We start from the raw sequence: 16,517 nt of genomic DNA, 5'->3' as shown, positions 1-16,517 counted from the left end.
AGGGTGCTGCCTCCTGGCGGCCAAGAGCCACCAAAGCGGGTGATCCAGATGCGCTGTGGCTTTGCGGGCGGTGTGGGTCACCAGAGAAAGAGGACCAGGCGGAGAAGGCTTAATCCGCGGGATGAGACACAGGGGAGCCGACCAGAGGAGGGGGACCCAGAACGGGAGGACAGTGTGAGGCTGGGACACAGGGTAGGGGAAGAGGGTCTGTCAAGTTGGGGGCCTCGGGAGGGTGTCAGTGGGAGGAGGGGGCAACAGGACACCTGAGGGATGGAAGGGTCAGGAGGCAGACACCTGTAAGAATTGCTCTCCTTTACTGAGCACCTCCCATGTGGCTAAGCAGCCTCTTGTCACCCAACATCCTGCGACCCCATACATTTACTCTCCCCAATTTACAGATAGGGAAACTGGGCCCAGAGGGACCCAGAGGTCCTAGCAAGGACAGGAGTCCTCAGCTGGGGTCCAGCTCTGATGGTCTCCAGAGTCCGTGCTCCTGACCACTGTGCCTCACTGGGTGTCCAGGGTGTGGATGGTGGTGGCGTTGGAGACAGGGTCCCTCAGCACTCAACGCCATAGCGGTCGAAGTTGCGGAGCAGCAGGCTGATCTCCACGTGCACGGTGCCACCAGCAGCTGTGTGCAGGCGATAGCGGTCGGCCCCACTGTAGATGGTGTCCACATGCAGCAGCTGTGGCCCACCACCCACGAAAGCCCGTGCCAGCTGCTCTCGCCAACTGCCCAGGGGCCGCCAGGTGGGGCAGGCCAGCTGGTGTGTGCCCGGGCTGCTGGGCACATGGCAAAATCCATAGCCTGCAAGCTGGCAGCGGCCAAAGCTGTCCTGGGACCACACCTGGAAATGGAGCCGGGGCCAGCCTGCAGGAAAGCAGGGAGAGGGGAAAGGAGGGATGGGTGGGGACCAGACTCCTGCTCCTGATTCCCCCCTCCCTGGTACTCACTGGAGACCCCAGGCCCAGTCCTTTCCTCTCTGGGTTTCTGTCCCAGGGTTTCCAACCCAGCCTCCTTTCTAGACTCCCACCCTCTCATCGATCCCCACACAACTGCCAGAGATCTTTCCAAATCCATGTTACTCCCCTGCTAAGGATCCTTCCATAGCTCCCCAGTGCCCTCAGTATGAAGTTCAACCTCTTCAACATTCAAGGCCCTTCAAATCAGACCTCTGCTGAATTTCCTTTCTGTGTTATCCTCCTCCATGACCCCATGTCAGGGCAGCCCATTGCTCCTCCAGTCCCCAGGTAACCATCGTGGGCCTTGTCAGGGTCACCTCCTGCCTTCCCTCCTCATGTCCCTGCCCTGCTCTCTTTGGGCCCAGGGCCTTCTTTCTTGCCCCTCTCTAATCCACCTTCCACCTGGCATCTGGAAGCATCTTTCCTTCCATAGCTTTGCCCACGTCCTCAGAACACAGTTCAGCTCCTCAGTCTAGTAGTCAAAACCCTTGGAGATCCAGCCCCATCTCATCTCATGCTGACCCCTTCCCCTGTGCCAGGCCCTGTTCTAGCTAGCTGGGGACACGGCGGACATGAACATGGATGGCAGACAGAAATTCCTGCCCCCGTGAAGCTGATATCCTAGACAACAAATGTAGTGAATAAGCAAATTATAGGTTAGATCGGATGGTGGTAATTGCTGTGGAGAAAAACAGAGCTGGGTAGGGTGAGGGTGGGGATACCGCTGTAGAAGGGAATCAAGGAAGCTTCACTAAGAAGGTGACATTTAAGCAAATGCTAAAAGGAAGGAAGGGAGTAGGCCATGTGGCCATCTAGAGGAAGAGTGTTCCCAGCCAGAGGGAACAGCAAGTGCCAAGGCCCTGAGAGGGGAGTGTCTGGTGGGGACGGCATGGCCGGAGCCCCGACAGAGTGTGCCTGGTGGGGATAGCATGGCTAGAGCAGAATGAGGTGAGGAGAAGGGAAGGAGGTGCCAGCCAGGTTGTGGAGAGCCTTGTGATGCATGCTAAGACTTTGGCTTTTACCCTGAGTGAGATGGGGACGACTGGAGGGTTCTGAGCAGAGCGGAGACAGGACCTTAGGTATTCACAGGGTTCCAGCTGCATGTGGGGTGCAGATTAGTGGGGGCTGGGGAAGGGGGCCCCAGAGACAAGATTACTGTCATAGTCCAAGTGAGAGATGAACTTGGACAGATCAAGGTGCTGGGCGAGAAAAGGGTGAGAAGTGGGATTTAGGGTGTATTTCAAAAGTAGAGGCAGTAAGATTTCCTAATGGACAAAATGGGGGCTTGAGAAAAGAGAAAGCAAGGCTGGTGCCGCCACTGGGGAACCGGAGGCCCCAAGAGCTGAAAGGTTAGAGCTGCCCACCTCACACGCACAGCACCGGAAAGTTTTTCTTTCCCCAGCTCCAGCTTAAAGGACAGAAAGATAATATTTAAGAGTGAAATCTCGGCCAGGCGCGGTGGCTCACACCAATAATCCCAGCACTTTGGGAGGCCGAGGCAGGCGGATCACCTGAGGTCAGGAGTTCGAGACCAGCCTGACCACCATGGTGAAATGCCATCTCTACTTAAAAGAAAAAAAAAAAAAAAGGCAAAAATTAGCCAGGTATGGTAGGACACAGCTGTAGTCCCAGCTACTTGTGACGCTGAGGCAGGAGAATTGCTTGAACCCAGGAGGCGGAGGTTGCAGTGAGCTGAGATCTTGCCATTGCACTCCAGCCTGGGTAACAAAGCGACACTGTCTCAAAAAAAAAAAAAAAAAAAAAAAAAGTGAAATCTCACTTGTCCATCACCTGCTCTGGCTCCCAAGTGCCTTCAGGAGATGGCCTCAGCTCCTCAGCCTGGCACTCAAGGTCCTGCATGAACTGTCCCCTGCTACCTTTCCCTGCTGCTGTCCCACTCTCCCTCAGTCCGCTAGACACCCTTGGTTCACTCTCCCTTTTGAGTCTTCCACATGTAGCTCCCTCTGCCTAGAACCTTCTTCTATCCCTCTGCCTTATTAGCTTCCACTGGCCCTTCACAGCAAAGCGCAGAAGCCCCCTCCTCCAGGAAGCCCTCTGTGACCTCCCTGACAGAGTCAGGCACTTCCTCTGGGCTCCCACGGCCTCTCCAAATTGCCTATCTTAGTCCTGCCCACTCTGAGGTGCCACTGTCTGGAGAGAGGTGTGTCCCCTCCATAGGATGGTGAACTCTGTGAGGAGAAGGCTAAGGGGCACTGCCTTGATCCCCAGTGTCTCCCTGGCATCACCCAACACAGGCTGGACACAGGGCAGGCACCAGGTAAACATTCTTTATATTGGTGAAATATACGGCACATTTACCTAGGCAATTTCTCAGAATCGACTCATCTTCAGGAACCCACATTTCCTACCAAAAGGTTTTCTGATGCCGCTCCTCCCCCAGTACTGATTTCCCCTTTGAGCAGTGGCTCTACTTTCAAGCCGAGGAGCCCTTCCTGGAGAAACAGCCCTTGCCTCTCTCAGACCCTGCCTCCCGGCTTCCTCTTTATTGGAAACTCTCGGTTTGTCTCTTTACTTGAATGCCACCTTCCCTCCCACCCTGACCCCCACCTTCCCATCTCCCGCTCCACCCTGGACTCTGCCCTAATCCTACAAACTTGGGATCGCCTATTGAGCAGGCCTGGGAAAGTCTTAGCTCAGCCTCTCCAGGGCCAGACTTGCTGCAAAAGGGACCCACGTGGTATGGGGAGCAGGGACAGGTCTTGGTGTTCCCAGACCCGGGGCCTCAGAGGCTACTCATCCCCTCCCCTCAGCCTGGCCCCAGGACCAGGTGTGGTACCCACCTTGAAGACCTTTGGTGGCGAAGTGCAGATCGATGGGGTGGGACCAGTAGGCCATGTCCCCTATCTGGGGGGTGTCCACCTGCGTTTGGCCCTCCCGCACGCCTGACAGGAGCTTCCACGCCGCCCCTGCAGTGACAGCGGAGACATAGAGGGGTGGGAGGCAGCCACTGGGAAGGGGACGCCACTGTAGCTATAGGACTGTTACTCCGTGGCATCTACTGGTAGGGGTTATGAAGCGTGGACTCTGGAACCAAGTATCTGGGTTCAAATCCTGGCACTACCTCTTCCTGCCTCTGCAACCTTGGGCAAGTCATCTATGACTTGGTCTCCCCATCTATAAAAAGGGCTGAGCAATAATGCATTCCCCATTGTCTTCATTTGTCTTCTGTTACTCTTAATATCCAAAACTGGGTAATTTACAAAGAAAAGGAATTTCTATCTCACAGTTAGGGGAGAGTGACCAAGGTGGAGGGGCCCCATCTGGTAAGAACCTTCTTGCTGGGGGGACTCTCTGAAGACTCCCAAGGCTAGTGTGCTAACATGCCACTCACGTCTCTCTCTCATTTTATAAGGTCATCAGTTCCCCTCCCATGATAACCCACTAATCCATTAACCCATTAATCCATGAATGGATAATGAGCATAGTGAATGCGGGTAAGTCTTCAATATCATTTTATTACTATTCGCACCCCACATTTACAAGCCTAGTCCAAGGATTAAGAGGAGGTCAAGGGTACCCCCCAGGAGCACATCCTGAAACACACATAACAATTTCGATCCCACTGAGGGGTGATAATGATAGCTAAAATGCACTGAGTGGTCGGACACAGTGGCTCACACCTGTAATCCCAGCACTTTGGGAGGCCAAGGCAGGCAGATCATTTGAGTCCAGGAGTTCAAGACCAGCCTGGCCAACACGGCAAAACCCCATCTCTACGAATAATATAAAAATCAAGGCTGAGCTCGGTGAGCATGGTGGCTCATGCCTGTAATCCCAGCACTTTAGGAGGCTGAGGCGGGCGGATCACCTAAGGTCAGGAGTTCAAGACCAGTCTGGCCAACATGGCAAAACCTCGTCTCTACTAAAAATACAAAAATTAGTCTAGAGTGGTGGCAGGTGCCGGTAATCCCAGGTACTCAGGAGGCTGAGGCACAAGAATCGCTTGAATCTGGGAGGGAAAAGTTGCAGTGAGCCGAGATTGCACCATTGCACTCCAGCTGGTGTGACACAGTAAGATTCCATCTCAAAAAATGAACAAACAAGCCGGGTGCAGTGACTCACGCCTGTAATCCCAGCACTTTGGGAGGCTGAGGCGGGCAGATCACCTGAGGTCAGGAGTTTGAGACCAGCCTGGCCAACATGGTGAAATCCTGTCTCTACTGAAAATACAAAAATTAGGATGGGTGCGGTGGCTCACGCCTGTAATCCTAGTACTTTGGGAAGCCAGGGCAGGTGGATCACTTGAGGTCAGGGGTTCGAGACCAGCCTGGCCAAAATGGCAAAACCCCATCTCTACTAAAAACACACACACACACACATACAAATTAGCCCCGGGTATGGTGGCGCACGCCTATAATCCCAGCTACTCGGGGGGCTGAGGTAGGAGAATCGCTTGAATCCAGGAGGTGGAGGTTGCAGTGAGCTGAGATTGCACCACTGCACTCCAGCCTGGGCAACAAAGACTCTGTCTCAAAAACTAACAAACAAACAAACAAAAACCCAAGCCAAACCAAGCCAAGCAAAGAATATAAAAATTAGCCAGGTATGGTGGCTCATGCCTGTAGTCCCAGCTACTTAGGAGGCCAACGTGGGAGGATCACGTAAGCCCAGGGAGGTTGAGGCTGCAGTGAGCCATGATCGTGCCACTGCACTCCAGCCTGAGCGACAGAGTGAGCCCCTGTCTCAAAAAAAAAAAAAAAAAAATCAAAGAAAGAAAGAAATTGTACCGAGTATGGCTGGGTGTGGTGGCTCATGCCTGTAATCCCAGCACTTGGGGAGGCCGAGGCAGGCAGATCATGAGGTCAAGAGATCGAGACCATCCTGGCCAACATTCTGAAACCCTGTCTCTACTAAAAAAAATAACAAAAATTAGCTGGGCATGGTGGCGCATGCCCGTAGTCCTAGCTACTCAAGAGGCTGAGGCAGGAGAATCGCTTAAACCCAGGAGGCGGAGGTTGCAGTGAGCCAAGATGTTCCCATTGCACTCCAGTGTGGGCAACAAGAGTGAAACTCCATCTCAAAAAAAAATAAGAAAATACACCGAGTACTGGCCGGGCGCGGTGGCTCAAGCCTGTAATCCCAGCACTTTGGGAGGCCGAGACAGGCGGATCACGAGGTCAGGAGATCGAGACCATCCTGGTTAACATGGTGAAACCCCGTCTCTACTAAAAAATACAAAAAACTAGCCGGGCGAGGTGGCGGGCGCCTGTAGTCCCAGCTACTCGGGAGGCGGAGGCAGGAGAATGGCGTGAACCCGGGAGGCGGAGCTTGCAGTGAGCTGAGATCCGGCCACTGCACTCCAGCCTGGGCGGCAGAGCGAGACTCCGTCTCAAAAAAAAAAAAAAAAAAAAAAAAAAAAAAAAAAAGAAAATACACCGAGTACTTACTAAATCCCAGATGCTATGCTAAGCACTTTAGGCAATGCATTCATTTAATCCACCCTCTAGGACTCTTAATTCCCTCCTCACTCCCCAGTTTACACTCTCCACCATGGCCCACATGGCCTGGCTCTTGCTCCCGTCCCTGAGTTCATCTCCCATCACTCTCCCCGCCCGTCATCACCCTCTGGCCTCACGGTCCCACTTCTGTCTTCCCACCTCAGGGCCTTTGCACTGGCTGTTCCCTCTGCCTAGAAAGCTCTGCTCCTGGATGTCCCCATCCCTAGCTTTTGTTTTCATCCTTCAGGGCCCAGCTCAAGTGCCACTTCCACAGAGGGGTTCTCCCTGACTCTCTTCTCCAAACACTAGTTCCTGTCACATCATTTCTTTTCATCCTAGCACTTACCACTGTCTGTAATCACGGTGCTTCTTTCTTTTTTTTTTTTGAGGAGGAGGAGACAAGATCTCCCTCTGTCACCCAGGCTGGAGTGCAGTGGCACAATCACAGCTCACTGCAGTCAACCTCCCAGGACCAAGCAATCCTCCCACCTCAACCTCCCAAGTAGTTGGGACCACAGGCACACATCACTATGCTCTGCTAATTTTTGATTTCTTTGTAGAGACGGGGGTCTCACTATGTTGCCCAGGCTGGTATCAAACTCCTGGGCTCAAGTGATTCTCCTGCTCCAGTCTCCCAAAGTGCTGGCATTACAGGGGTGAGTCACCACACCCAACTGCACTCGTTTATCTGTTTCTTTTTTTTTTTTTTTTTTTTTTTTTTTTGAGACAGAGTTTTGCTCCTGTTGCCCAAGCTGGTGTGCAATGGCACCATCTCGGCTCACTGCAACCTCTGCCTCCCGGGTTCCAGTGATTCTCCTGCCCCAGCCTCCCGAGTAGCTGGGATTACAGGCACATGCCACCATGCCCAGCTAATTCTTTTGTATTTTTAGTAGAAACGGGGTTTCACTATGTTAGCCAGGCTGGTCTCAAACTCCCGACCTCAGGTGATCTGCCTTTCTCAGCTTCCCAAAGTGCTGGGATTACAGGCATGAGCCACCGTGCCTGGCCTGCTTATTTATTTTCTGTCTCCCCTACCGTATGGCCCAGGAAAACACGGACCTTGCACACTGCTGGATTTCCAAGACCACAAACCCAGCTCTTGGTATACAGAAGGTGCTCAATAAATGTTTCTTGGACAAATTAGTGATCCTAGGAGGTAGGAACTAATATAATTCCCATTTAACAAGAAACAGGCTCTGAGAAGGTAAGTTCATGAACATTTATTGAGCACCTGCTGTGTGCCAAGCACTGTTTTCCATGCTGGTGACACAGCTGTGACTATAGCAGACCAAGGTCCCATCATGGAACTGGATTCAGACTCAGCTCTAACTGCAGAGCCCAAGCCTTTCATCCAACTGCCTCAGTATTCTTGGCTGGGTCAACACCCCCAGCAACTCCCTGAAATAATAAAAATCAGGTTAGTCATTACTCCCTTCTGGGCTGAGTGAGGGAAGCACCAGGCCCTCAGTCAGGCTGCTTAAAAGCAAGATTTCCCAACAGCCCTATGAAGAACAAATGAGGAAACTGAGGTTCTAAGAGGGGATGGCATCTGCCCAGGGTCACAGAGAAGGTGAGTGGTGGGGTGGAACCTGGAAACCAAGTCTGACTCCAGAGTCTGCCTCTCTTCCGTCAACTGGAGGGTCCTGATTTCCTGGGAATCTCAACTTCTACCTCACTTACCTGTAGAATCAAAAAGGACCAGAGGTCAGGGGCAGTGGCTCACACCTGTACTCCCAGCACTTTGGGAGATCTAGGCGGGCGGATCACTTAAGGCCAGGAGTTCGAGACCAGCCTGGCCAACATGATGAAACACCATCTCTACTAAAAATACAAAAATTAGCTGGGTGTGGTGGCGGACGCCTGTAATCCCAGCTACTCGGGAGGCTGAGGCAGGAGAATCACTTGAACCCAGGAGGCAGAGATTGCAGTAAGCCGAGATCGTGCCACTGCACTCCAGCCTGGTGACAGAGTGAGACTCTGTCTCAAAAAAAAAAAAACGGCCAGGCGCGGTTGCTCACGCCTGTACTCCCAGCACTTTGGGAGGCCAAGACAGGTGGATCGGGAGATCAGAAGATCGAGACTATCCTGGCTAACACAGTGAAATCCTGTCTCTACTAAAAATACAAAAAAAACTAGCCGGGCATGGTGGCGGGTGCCTATAGTCCCAGCTACATGGGAGCCTGAGGCAGGAGAATGGCGTGAACCTGGGAGGTGGAGCTTGAAGTGAGCCAAGATTGCGCCACTGCACTCCAGTCTGGGCAACAGAGAGAGACTCCATCTCAAAAAAAAAAAAAAGGGACTAAGACTCAGACATGATAATGCCAAATGGCCACATCTGTTTCATGGACATTTATCTGTGCCAGGCAACAACATACCCCAGGCTTTACAAACAAGACCCCATCAAAGTCTTGTATGAGCCAGGCAAACACTGAATGGGCACTTCATATTCCAGCCCTATTCCTATTCTAAGTGCTGTTGACATTTGTTTAGTACTCATGACAACTTCAACAGGTAAATATTTCTATTACTCTCATTGTACAAACAGAGAAGTCGAGGTGAAGAGAAGTGCCCAAGGTCACATAATCAGCCCAAGGGTGCATTAACAAGCAATAACTGGTTTTGAACCCAGGCAGTCTGTGCTCTTAACCTCAAACCTGTGCTGCTTCTTGGCTGCTATTAGCTTCACTTTCAGACAAGGAAACTGAGGCTCAGAGAGGTCAAGTCCAAAGGTCTCCAATTAATAGAAGGGAGAGTTAGTATTTAAATCCAGATCTGGCAGCCCATGGCCCTAACCATTACACTATACCATGACTCTACAGGGCCTTAGTTGGGGAAGCATGAACAAAATTACTTTCCTGGGATGTGGTGGCTCATGTTTTTAATCCAAGCACTTTGAGAGGCTGAAGCGGATGGACTGCTTGAGCCCAGGAGTTTGAGACCAGCCTGGGCAACATAGCGAGACCCTGTCTCTATAAAAAGTTTAAAAATTAGCCACACTTGGTGGTGCGTGCCTGTACACCCAGCTTCTCAGGAGGCTGAGGCGGGAGGATCACTAGAGCCCAAGAGTTAGAGGCTGCAGTGAGCTATGATCACACCACCTTACTCCAGCCTGGGCGACAGAGAGAGACCCTGTCCGTAGCCCCCGCACAAACAAAAAAACAGATGGGAGCTTGAGACTCATGTGGACAGGGTGTGGGCTAAGCCTGGAGTACAGAGAGCTGATGGAAGATGAGGTTAAGGGGCTGCGGTAACGGGTGGAGGAAGGAGCATGCAGCCTCTAGGCTAGGGGTCTTGGTGTGGAAATGAACCAGGCCTGGGGGAATACCTGTGTGAATGCCCCACTTGCAGAACAGGCTACTTTCCGAGAAACCGCTGGCCCCCATGATCTGCCCGATCACGTGCACCTCAGCCATGGCCCTGGGATGGGAAAAAATATAATCACAACCCTGTGAGGTAAGTATATTATCTCCATTTGACAGGAGGGGAAACTGAGGCCCAGCAAGTAAAGGGTAGTACTAGGATTCCAAGCTAGCTTCGTCACACCCCTGAGGCTGAGGTCTTGACCACAGATCCTAATTGCCAACCCATGAAAGCCTGGAAACAATGGGGGGACCCTTGTCTGGGGAACCAGCATTTAACTCTGCGAGGTCTAAAATACCTTCTTTGGGTTCAGGTCGGCGGAAAGCCCCGCCCGAGGGGACTATGGCTCCGCCCACGAGCGCAAAAGACCCACCTTCCGCGTCATGTCAGCCACCCCGCTTCCCTCACCCAGCAAGCTCTATAAGGCGCATGCGTTGAGTTCCGGGCCGACTTAGCCACGCCTCTAAGCGCGGCGCATGCGTTATTCCTACCTTAGCGCACTTAACGGTTAGGAGAGGCGAAAGCGGCAACGGGGGTTGTAGTTCATGGGGTTGAGTTGACTCGTTTTTTTTCTCCGCGGGCGCCTACCAGGCCTGGCTCGCGCCTTTCCCAGGACCTTCCTGGCTGCGAGAGATGGAAGCCGCGATATTCCGCGTCCGCGCTCGCCTTGGGTTCCGTGGTTGTTGCTGGGGCAACAGCAGGCTCCTCCCCTGGCTTTGTACTCGCCCTCCGCGCCACTGATTGGTGCTAACCGTCCCCGGGAGGCGGGGTGAAACTGTGATGGACATTTTCCTCCTCTCGCTCCATTTTGGGAAAATAGCGTCTCTCCAGCGACGGCAAAGGGTTCCGCCATTTTGGCCGTGGCTTGGAAGCTGCCATGTTGAGTGTGGCTGAGGAAGTTTGAGTGCAGTTTCTCCCAGATGTCCTCTTTACCAAAAAAAGCAAATCCGTAACTGCTCGGTGCTGCGTGAGGACCCCACCGAAGAGCTCTCTATGGTCCAGGATCACAAATCAGAGATCGAACCACGACCAAGGAGGAATTCCTTCCAGGACCTCGTGTACATCCCCTACCTTGTAACTGGAAAACAAAGCAAAAAAATCACTCCTCATTCAGAGAGAGTGGAGAAATTGGGGAGTGGGTTCTGCTTCCGTTTTAGAGTTCCCCTAGGTTTTTCAAGGACAAGGAAGGAAGTTGGACTTACCCAACTTCTACCAAGCTACTACCAAGTTCACTGTTAAACTGCTTGAGTCTGAGCAAGGAACCGTTGGGGTAGCGAAGAGAAATGAGGAACTGGGATCCTCTCATTTGCAGAAAATCCTCTTTTCTATTGATTGATTTCTCAATCAAGAAATGGAGATGTCCCTGGATGCCATCATAGATGCCATCATTTCCCACATCAAGCCAGTCATCAGGTCCCATCAAGACTCCATAAAAAGGTCGCACTGTGTAACCCAGGCTGGAGTACGGTGGCTTGATCACAGCTCACTGCAGCCTCTGAACTCCTGGGTTCAAGGGATCCTCCTACCTCAGCCTCCCATGTAGCTGGCATCACACACATGCGCCACCACGGCTGGCTAATTCTTTTTTTTAAGAGATGGAGTCCTGCTGTGTTGCTGTGTTGCCCAGCCTTGTCTTGACCTCCTGGACTCTAGCTAGCCTCCCAGTTTGCTCTCCCATACTGCCGGGATTACAGACCTGAGCCACCCAGCCAGGCCAATAGACACGAGTATTTAAAAGCCACCCTTGGCTAGGCTCATGACTGTAATCCCAGCCCTTTGGAAGGCTGAGGCGGGAAGAGCTGTTGAGGCCAGAAGGTCGAATATAGTGAGACCCCATCTCTACAAAAATAAAAAACAAAATAATGCATATATCAACTAGTGAAATATTCCATTGAATTGTTTAATATAAGTGTTATCCTACTGAAATGTTGCCCCCTCCTTATAATTTTGGATTTTTGTTAGTGTTTTTTTTTTTGTTTTTGTTTTTTTTTTGAGATGGAGCCTCACCTTGTCGCCCAGGCTGGAGTGCAGTGGCGCGATCTCAGCTTACTGCAACCTCTGCCTCCTGGTTCAAGCAATTTTCCTGCCTCAGCCTCCCAAGTAGCTGGGACTACAGGCGCACACCACCACACCCAGCTAATTTTGTATTTTTAGTAGAGATGGGTTTTTTATATCTTTCTGGATGCTGTGTGGGTGAGGAAGACAGCTCTAACCTTTCAGCTCTTGGGGCCTCTGGTCCCCTAGTGGTGGCACCAGCCTTGCTCTCTCTTTTCTCAAACCCTCATTTTGTCCATCAGGAAATCTTACTGCCTCTACTTTTGAAATACACCCTAAAATCCACTTCTCACCTCTTTGTCGCCCAGCACCTTCATCTGTCCAAGTTCATCTATCACCTGCACTATGACAGGGACCTTGTCTCTGGGGTCTCCTTTCCCAACCCTCCTAGTCTGCACCCCACATGCATCTGGAACCCTGTGAACACCTAAGTCAGGTCCCATCTGCTCAAACCCCTCTAGTGGTCCCCATTTCACTCAGGGTAAAAGCCAAAGTCTTACCATGCATGACAAGGCTCTCCACAACCTGGCTGGCACCTCCTGCCTCCATTTTGTATTTTTAGTAGAGACAGGATTTCGCCATGTTGGCCAGGCTGGTCTCAAACTCCTGACCTCAGGTGATCCACCCACCTTGGCCTTCCAAAGTGCTGAGATTACAGGCATGAGCCACTGCTCCCAGCTGGGGTCTTCATTCTGAAGGCTCCCATGTATACATGTTAAATAAGAGAAAAAAAAAATTATTGTCAACCATAAATAACGAGATTCAGAAAATATGATTGAGGCCGGATTCAGTGGTTCATGCCCGTAATCCCAGCACTTCGGGAGGCCAAGGCGTGTGGATACCCTGAGGTCAGGAGTTCGAGACCTGCCTGGTCAACATATAGTGAAACCCCGTCTCTACTAAAGATATCAAAACTAGATGGGTGTGGTGGCACATGCCTGTAGTGTCAGCTACTTGGGAAGCTGAGGCAGAAGAATCACTTGAACCTGGGAGGCGGTAGTTGCAGTGAGCAGAGATCGCACGACTGCACTTCGGCCTGGGCGACAGAGCAAGACTTCTACTCTCTAAAAAGAAAAAAAAGTCCGGGCGCAGTGGCTCACGCCTGTAATCCCAGCACTTTGGGAGGCAGAGGCGGGTGGATCACCTGAGGTCAGGAGTTCAAGATCAGCCTGGGCAACACGGTGAAACCCCGTCTCTACTAAAAATACAAAATTAACCGGGTGTGGTGGCACATGCCTGTAATCCCAGCTACTCGGGAGACTGAGGCAGGAGAATCGCTTGATCCTGGGAGGCGGAGGATGCAGTGAGCCGAGATTGCGCCATTGCACTCCAGCCTGGGCAACAAGAGTAAATCTCCATCTCACCAAAAACAAACAAACAAATAAATAAAAAAGAAAATAACAAAAACAAGAAAAGGAAAGAAAATATGATTAACTATAGAGTTTATTCCAGGCTACAAGGCCAGTACATATGTTACAGCGATTTCATTAGTACATCTTGCTATGCTGCAGGGAAGATTGTGTTAACATTCTGTGAGGAGGAGTACTCTTTCTTCCTTCTTTCTTTTTTCTTGAGATAAGATCTTGCTCTGTTACCCAGGCTGGAGTGCAGTGGCACAATCACAGCTCACTGCAGCCTCGAACTCCCAGGCTCAAGCCTCCCACCTAAGCCTTCCCAGTAACTGGGACTCCAGGCGTGTGCCACCATGACCAGCTAATTTCTTAATAAATTTTTCTGTAGAGACGTGGTCTCACTATGTTGCCCAGGCTTGTCTCAAACTCCTGGGCTCAGGTGATCCTCCCACCTCTGCCTCCCAAAGTGCTGGGGTTACAGATGTGAGGCCACAACGCCCGGCCTAGGAGTAATGTTCTGAGGCGATCTTATCTCTGGCACTGCTTGGTCATTCTTAATCATTTACAGGAAAAAGCAGAAGTTGTAACTGCATGCTACGTGACTCAGGCTACAGAGCAACATTCCTCTCAAGGCTCGGAATAATTTAAAGTTCCAGCAGCTTTAAGTTTGAATTATCTAACCACATTGTCGGAAGCTGGCCAGGCCTGGTGGTTCATGCCTGTCTGTAATCCCAAAACATTGAGAGGCCAAAGCAGTAGGATCACTTGAGGCCAGAAGTTCTGGACCAGACTGGGCAACATATTGAGACTCCATTTCTACAAAAACATTTAAAATTAGAAAAATAAATAAATAAATAGCAGGGTGTGGTAACACATGCCTGTAGTCCCATCTACCTAGGAGGCTGACGCAGGAGGATCATTTGAGCCCAGGAGTTTGAGGCTACAGTGAGCTGTGATCATGCCAAGGTACTTCAGCCTGGGTGACAGAGTGAAAACCTGTCACCTTTTTTTTTTTTTGGTTTTTGGGTTTTTTAAAGAAAGAGTCTCGTTCTGTGGGTCAGGACAGAGTGCAGTGGTGGGATCTTGGCTCACAGCAACCTCTGCCTCCTGGGCTCAAGCAATTCTTCTGCCTCAGCCTCCCAAGTAGCTGGGATTACAGGCCCATGCCACCATGCCTGGCTAATTTTTGTATTTCTAGTAGAGACAGGGTTTCACCATGTTGGCCAGGCTGGTCTTGAACTCCTGACCTCAAGTGATCCACCTGCCTCAGCCTCCCAAAGTGCTGGGATTACAGGCGTGAGCCACCATGCCGGCCTGAAGCTGTTTTAAAATATATCTACAGAGGCCGGGCGCGGTGGCTCATGCCTGTAATCCCAGCACTTTGGGAGGCTGAGACGGGCGGATCACAAGGTCAGGAGATCGAGACCATCCTGGCTAACACGGTGAAACCCCGTCTCTACTAAAAATACAAAAAATTAGCTGGGCATGGTGGCGGGCGCCTGTACTCCCAGCTATTCAGGAGGCTGAGGCAGGAGAATGGCGTGAACCCGGGAGGTGGAGCTTGCAGTGAGCGAAGATCACGCCACTGCACTCCAGCCTGGGCAACAAAGCGAGACTCTGTCTCAAAAAATATATATATATATATGTGTGTGTGTGTGTGTGTGTGTGTATGTGTGTGTATTTATATGTGTATATATATATGTGTGTGTATATATATCCACAGATTCTTGGGCAGCCCCCTTTTAGTAGGTGGAGCCTAATTCTCCTTCACTTCAGTGTGGCTAGTTTTCGTAATTTGCCTTTAACCAATAGAATATGGGGCTGGGCACAGTGGCTCACACCTGTAATCCCAGCACTTTGTGAGGCCAAGGCGGGCAGATTGCTTGAATCCAGGAGTTTGAGAGCAGCCTGGACAACATGATGAAACCCCATCACTACAAAAAATTAGCTGGATGTGGTGGCATGCCCCTGTAGCCCCGGCTACTCTGGTGGGGGAGGTGGGAGGATCGCTGAGGCTGACAGTTGGAGGCTACAGTGAGCTGTGATTGTGCCACTGCACTTCAGCCTGGGCAACTAACTGTGAGACCCTGTCGCAAAAACAAAATGCTTTTAAGCCAAGTATGCCATACAGCTGGCAGTCCCAGCTACTTTGTTGTTGTTGTTGTTGTTGTTTTGAGACAGAGTTTCACTCTTGTTGCCCAGGCTGGAGTGCAATGGTGCCATCTCTCCTCACCACAACCTCTGCCTCCTGGGTTCAAGTGATTCTCCTGCCTCGGTGCCTGCTGCCACACCCAGCTAATTTTTGTATTTTTAGTAGAGATGGGGTTTCACCATGTATGGCTGCGCCTGGCCATCCCGGCTAGTTTGGAGCCTGAAGCGTGAGGATGACTTGAGTGCAGGGAGTCCAGGCTGCGGTGAGTTATGATGGCACCCTGCACTCCAGCCTGGGCAACAAAGTGAGAGGACACCTCTAAAAAAAAAAAAAAAAACCCAACAGGCTGGGCGCAGTGGCTCACGCCTGCATTCCCAGCACTTTGGGAGGCCGAGGCAGGCGGATCACTTGAGGTCAGGAGTTCGAGAGAAGCCTAGCCAACATGGTGAAACCCCGTCTCTATTAAAAATACAAAAAAAAAAAATCAGCTGAGCATGGTAGTGAGCGCCTGTAGTCCCAGCTACTTGGGAGGCTGAGGCACGAGAATCACTTGAACCCAGGAGGTGGAGGTTGCAGTGAGCTGAGATTGCATCATTGCACTCCAGCCTGGGTGACAGAGTGAGACTCTGTCTCAAAAAATAAAAAAATAAAAAAATAAGCCTTTTAATTGTAGTAAAATATACATTTACCATCTTAACTGTTTAAAACTGTATTGTTCAATAGTGTTAAGTACATTTAAATTGTTGTGCAACCAATTTCCACAACCATTTTCATCTTGCAAAACTAAAATTTTTGCAAACTAAACACATTTTTGAAACAAAACAATTCCCCTATTCCCCCCTCTTCCCCAGCTCATGGTAATCACCATCCTATTTTCTTTCAGTTTATTTATTTCACTTTATTTATTTTTTGAGACGGAGTTTCGCTCTTCTTGCCCATGCTGGAGTGCAATGGCGTGATCTCGGCTCACCGCAACCTCCGCCTCCCAGGTTCAAGCGATTCTCCTGCCTCAGCTTCCCAAGTAACTGGTATTACAGGCATGTTCCTCCACACCCGGCTAATTTTGTATTTTTAGTAGAGACAGGGTTTCTCCATGTTGGTCAGGCTGGTCTCGAACTCTTGACCTCAGGTGATCCGCCTGCTTCAGCCTCCCTAAGTGCTGGGATTATAGGCGTG

At 51.0% G+C, this 16,517-nt stretch overlaps 1 protein-coding gene across 3 annotated transcripts; it reads right to left on the bottom strand.

Annotated features, from left to right (window-relative positions):
- Positions 1–297: 297 nt before the first annotated feature.
- B9D2 (B9 domain containing 2) lies at positions 298–10,488 on the bottom strand. Of its 3 annotated transcripts, none has more exons than XM_007996895.3 (4): positions 10,274–10,488; positions 9,748–9,839; positions 3,765–3,890; positions 298–871 (listed from the first exon to the last, which is right to left on the bottom strand). In XM_007996895.3, exons 2-4 carry the CDS (start codon positions 9,833–9,835, stop codon positions 558–560), a joined length of 528 nt encoding a protein of 175 aa, XP_007995086.2. In that variant the 5' UTR covers positions 9,836–9,839; positions 10,274–10,488; the 3' UTR covers positions 298–557. The 3 variants fall into 3 exon arrangements, with proteins under 3 accessions (XP_007995086.2, XP_007995089.2, XP_007995087.2); XM_007996898.3 differs by lacking the exon at positions 10,274–10,488 and adding an exon at positions 10,156–10,239; XM_007996896.3 differs by lacking the exon at positions 10,274–10,488 and adding an exon at positions 10,081–10,212.
- Positions 10,489–16,517: the final 6,029 nt, after the last annotated feature.

The sequence above is a fragment of the Chlorocebus sabaeus genome, chromosome 6 (genome assembly GCF_047675955.1).
Source record: "Chlorocebus sabaeus isolate Y175 chromosome 6, mChlSab1.0.hap1, whole genome shotgun sequence".
In the NCBI taxonomy this organism is placed as follows: Eukaryota; Metazoa; Chordata; class Mammalia; order Primates; family Cercopithecidae; genus Chlorocebus; species Chlorocebus sabaeus.
Note: the sequence above shows the minus strand (reverse complement) of the source record. Positions and strands in the feature narration are given on the sequence as shown.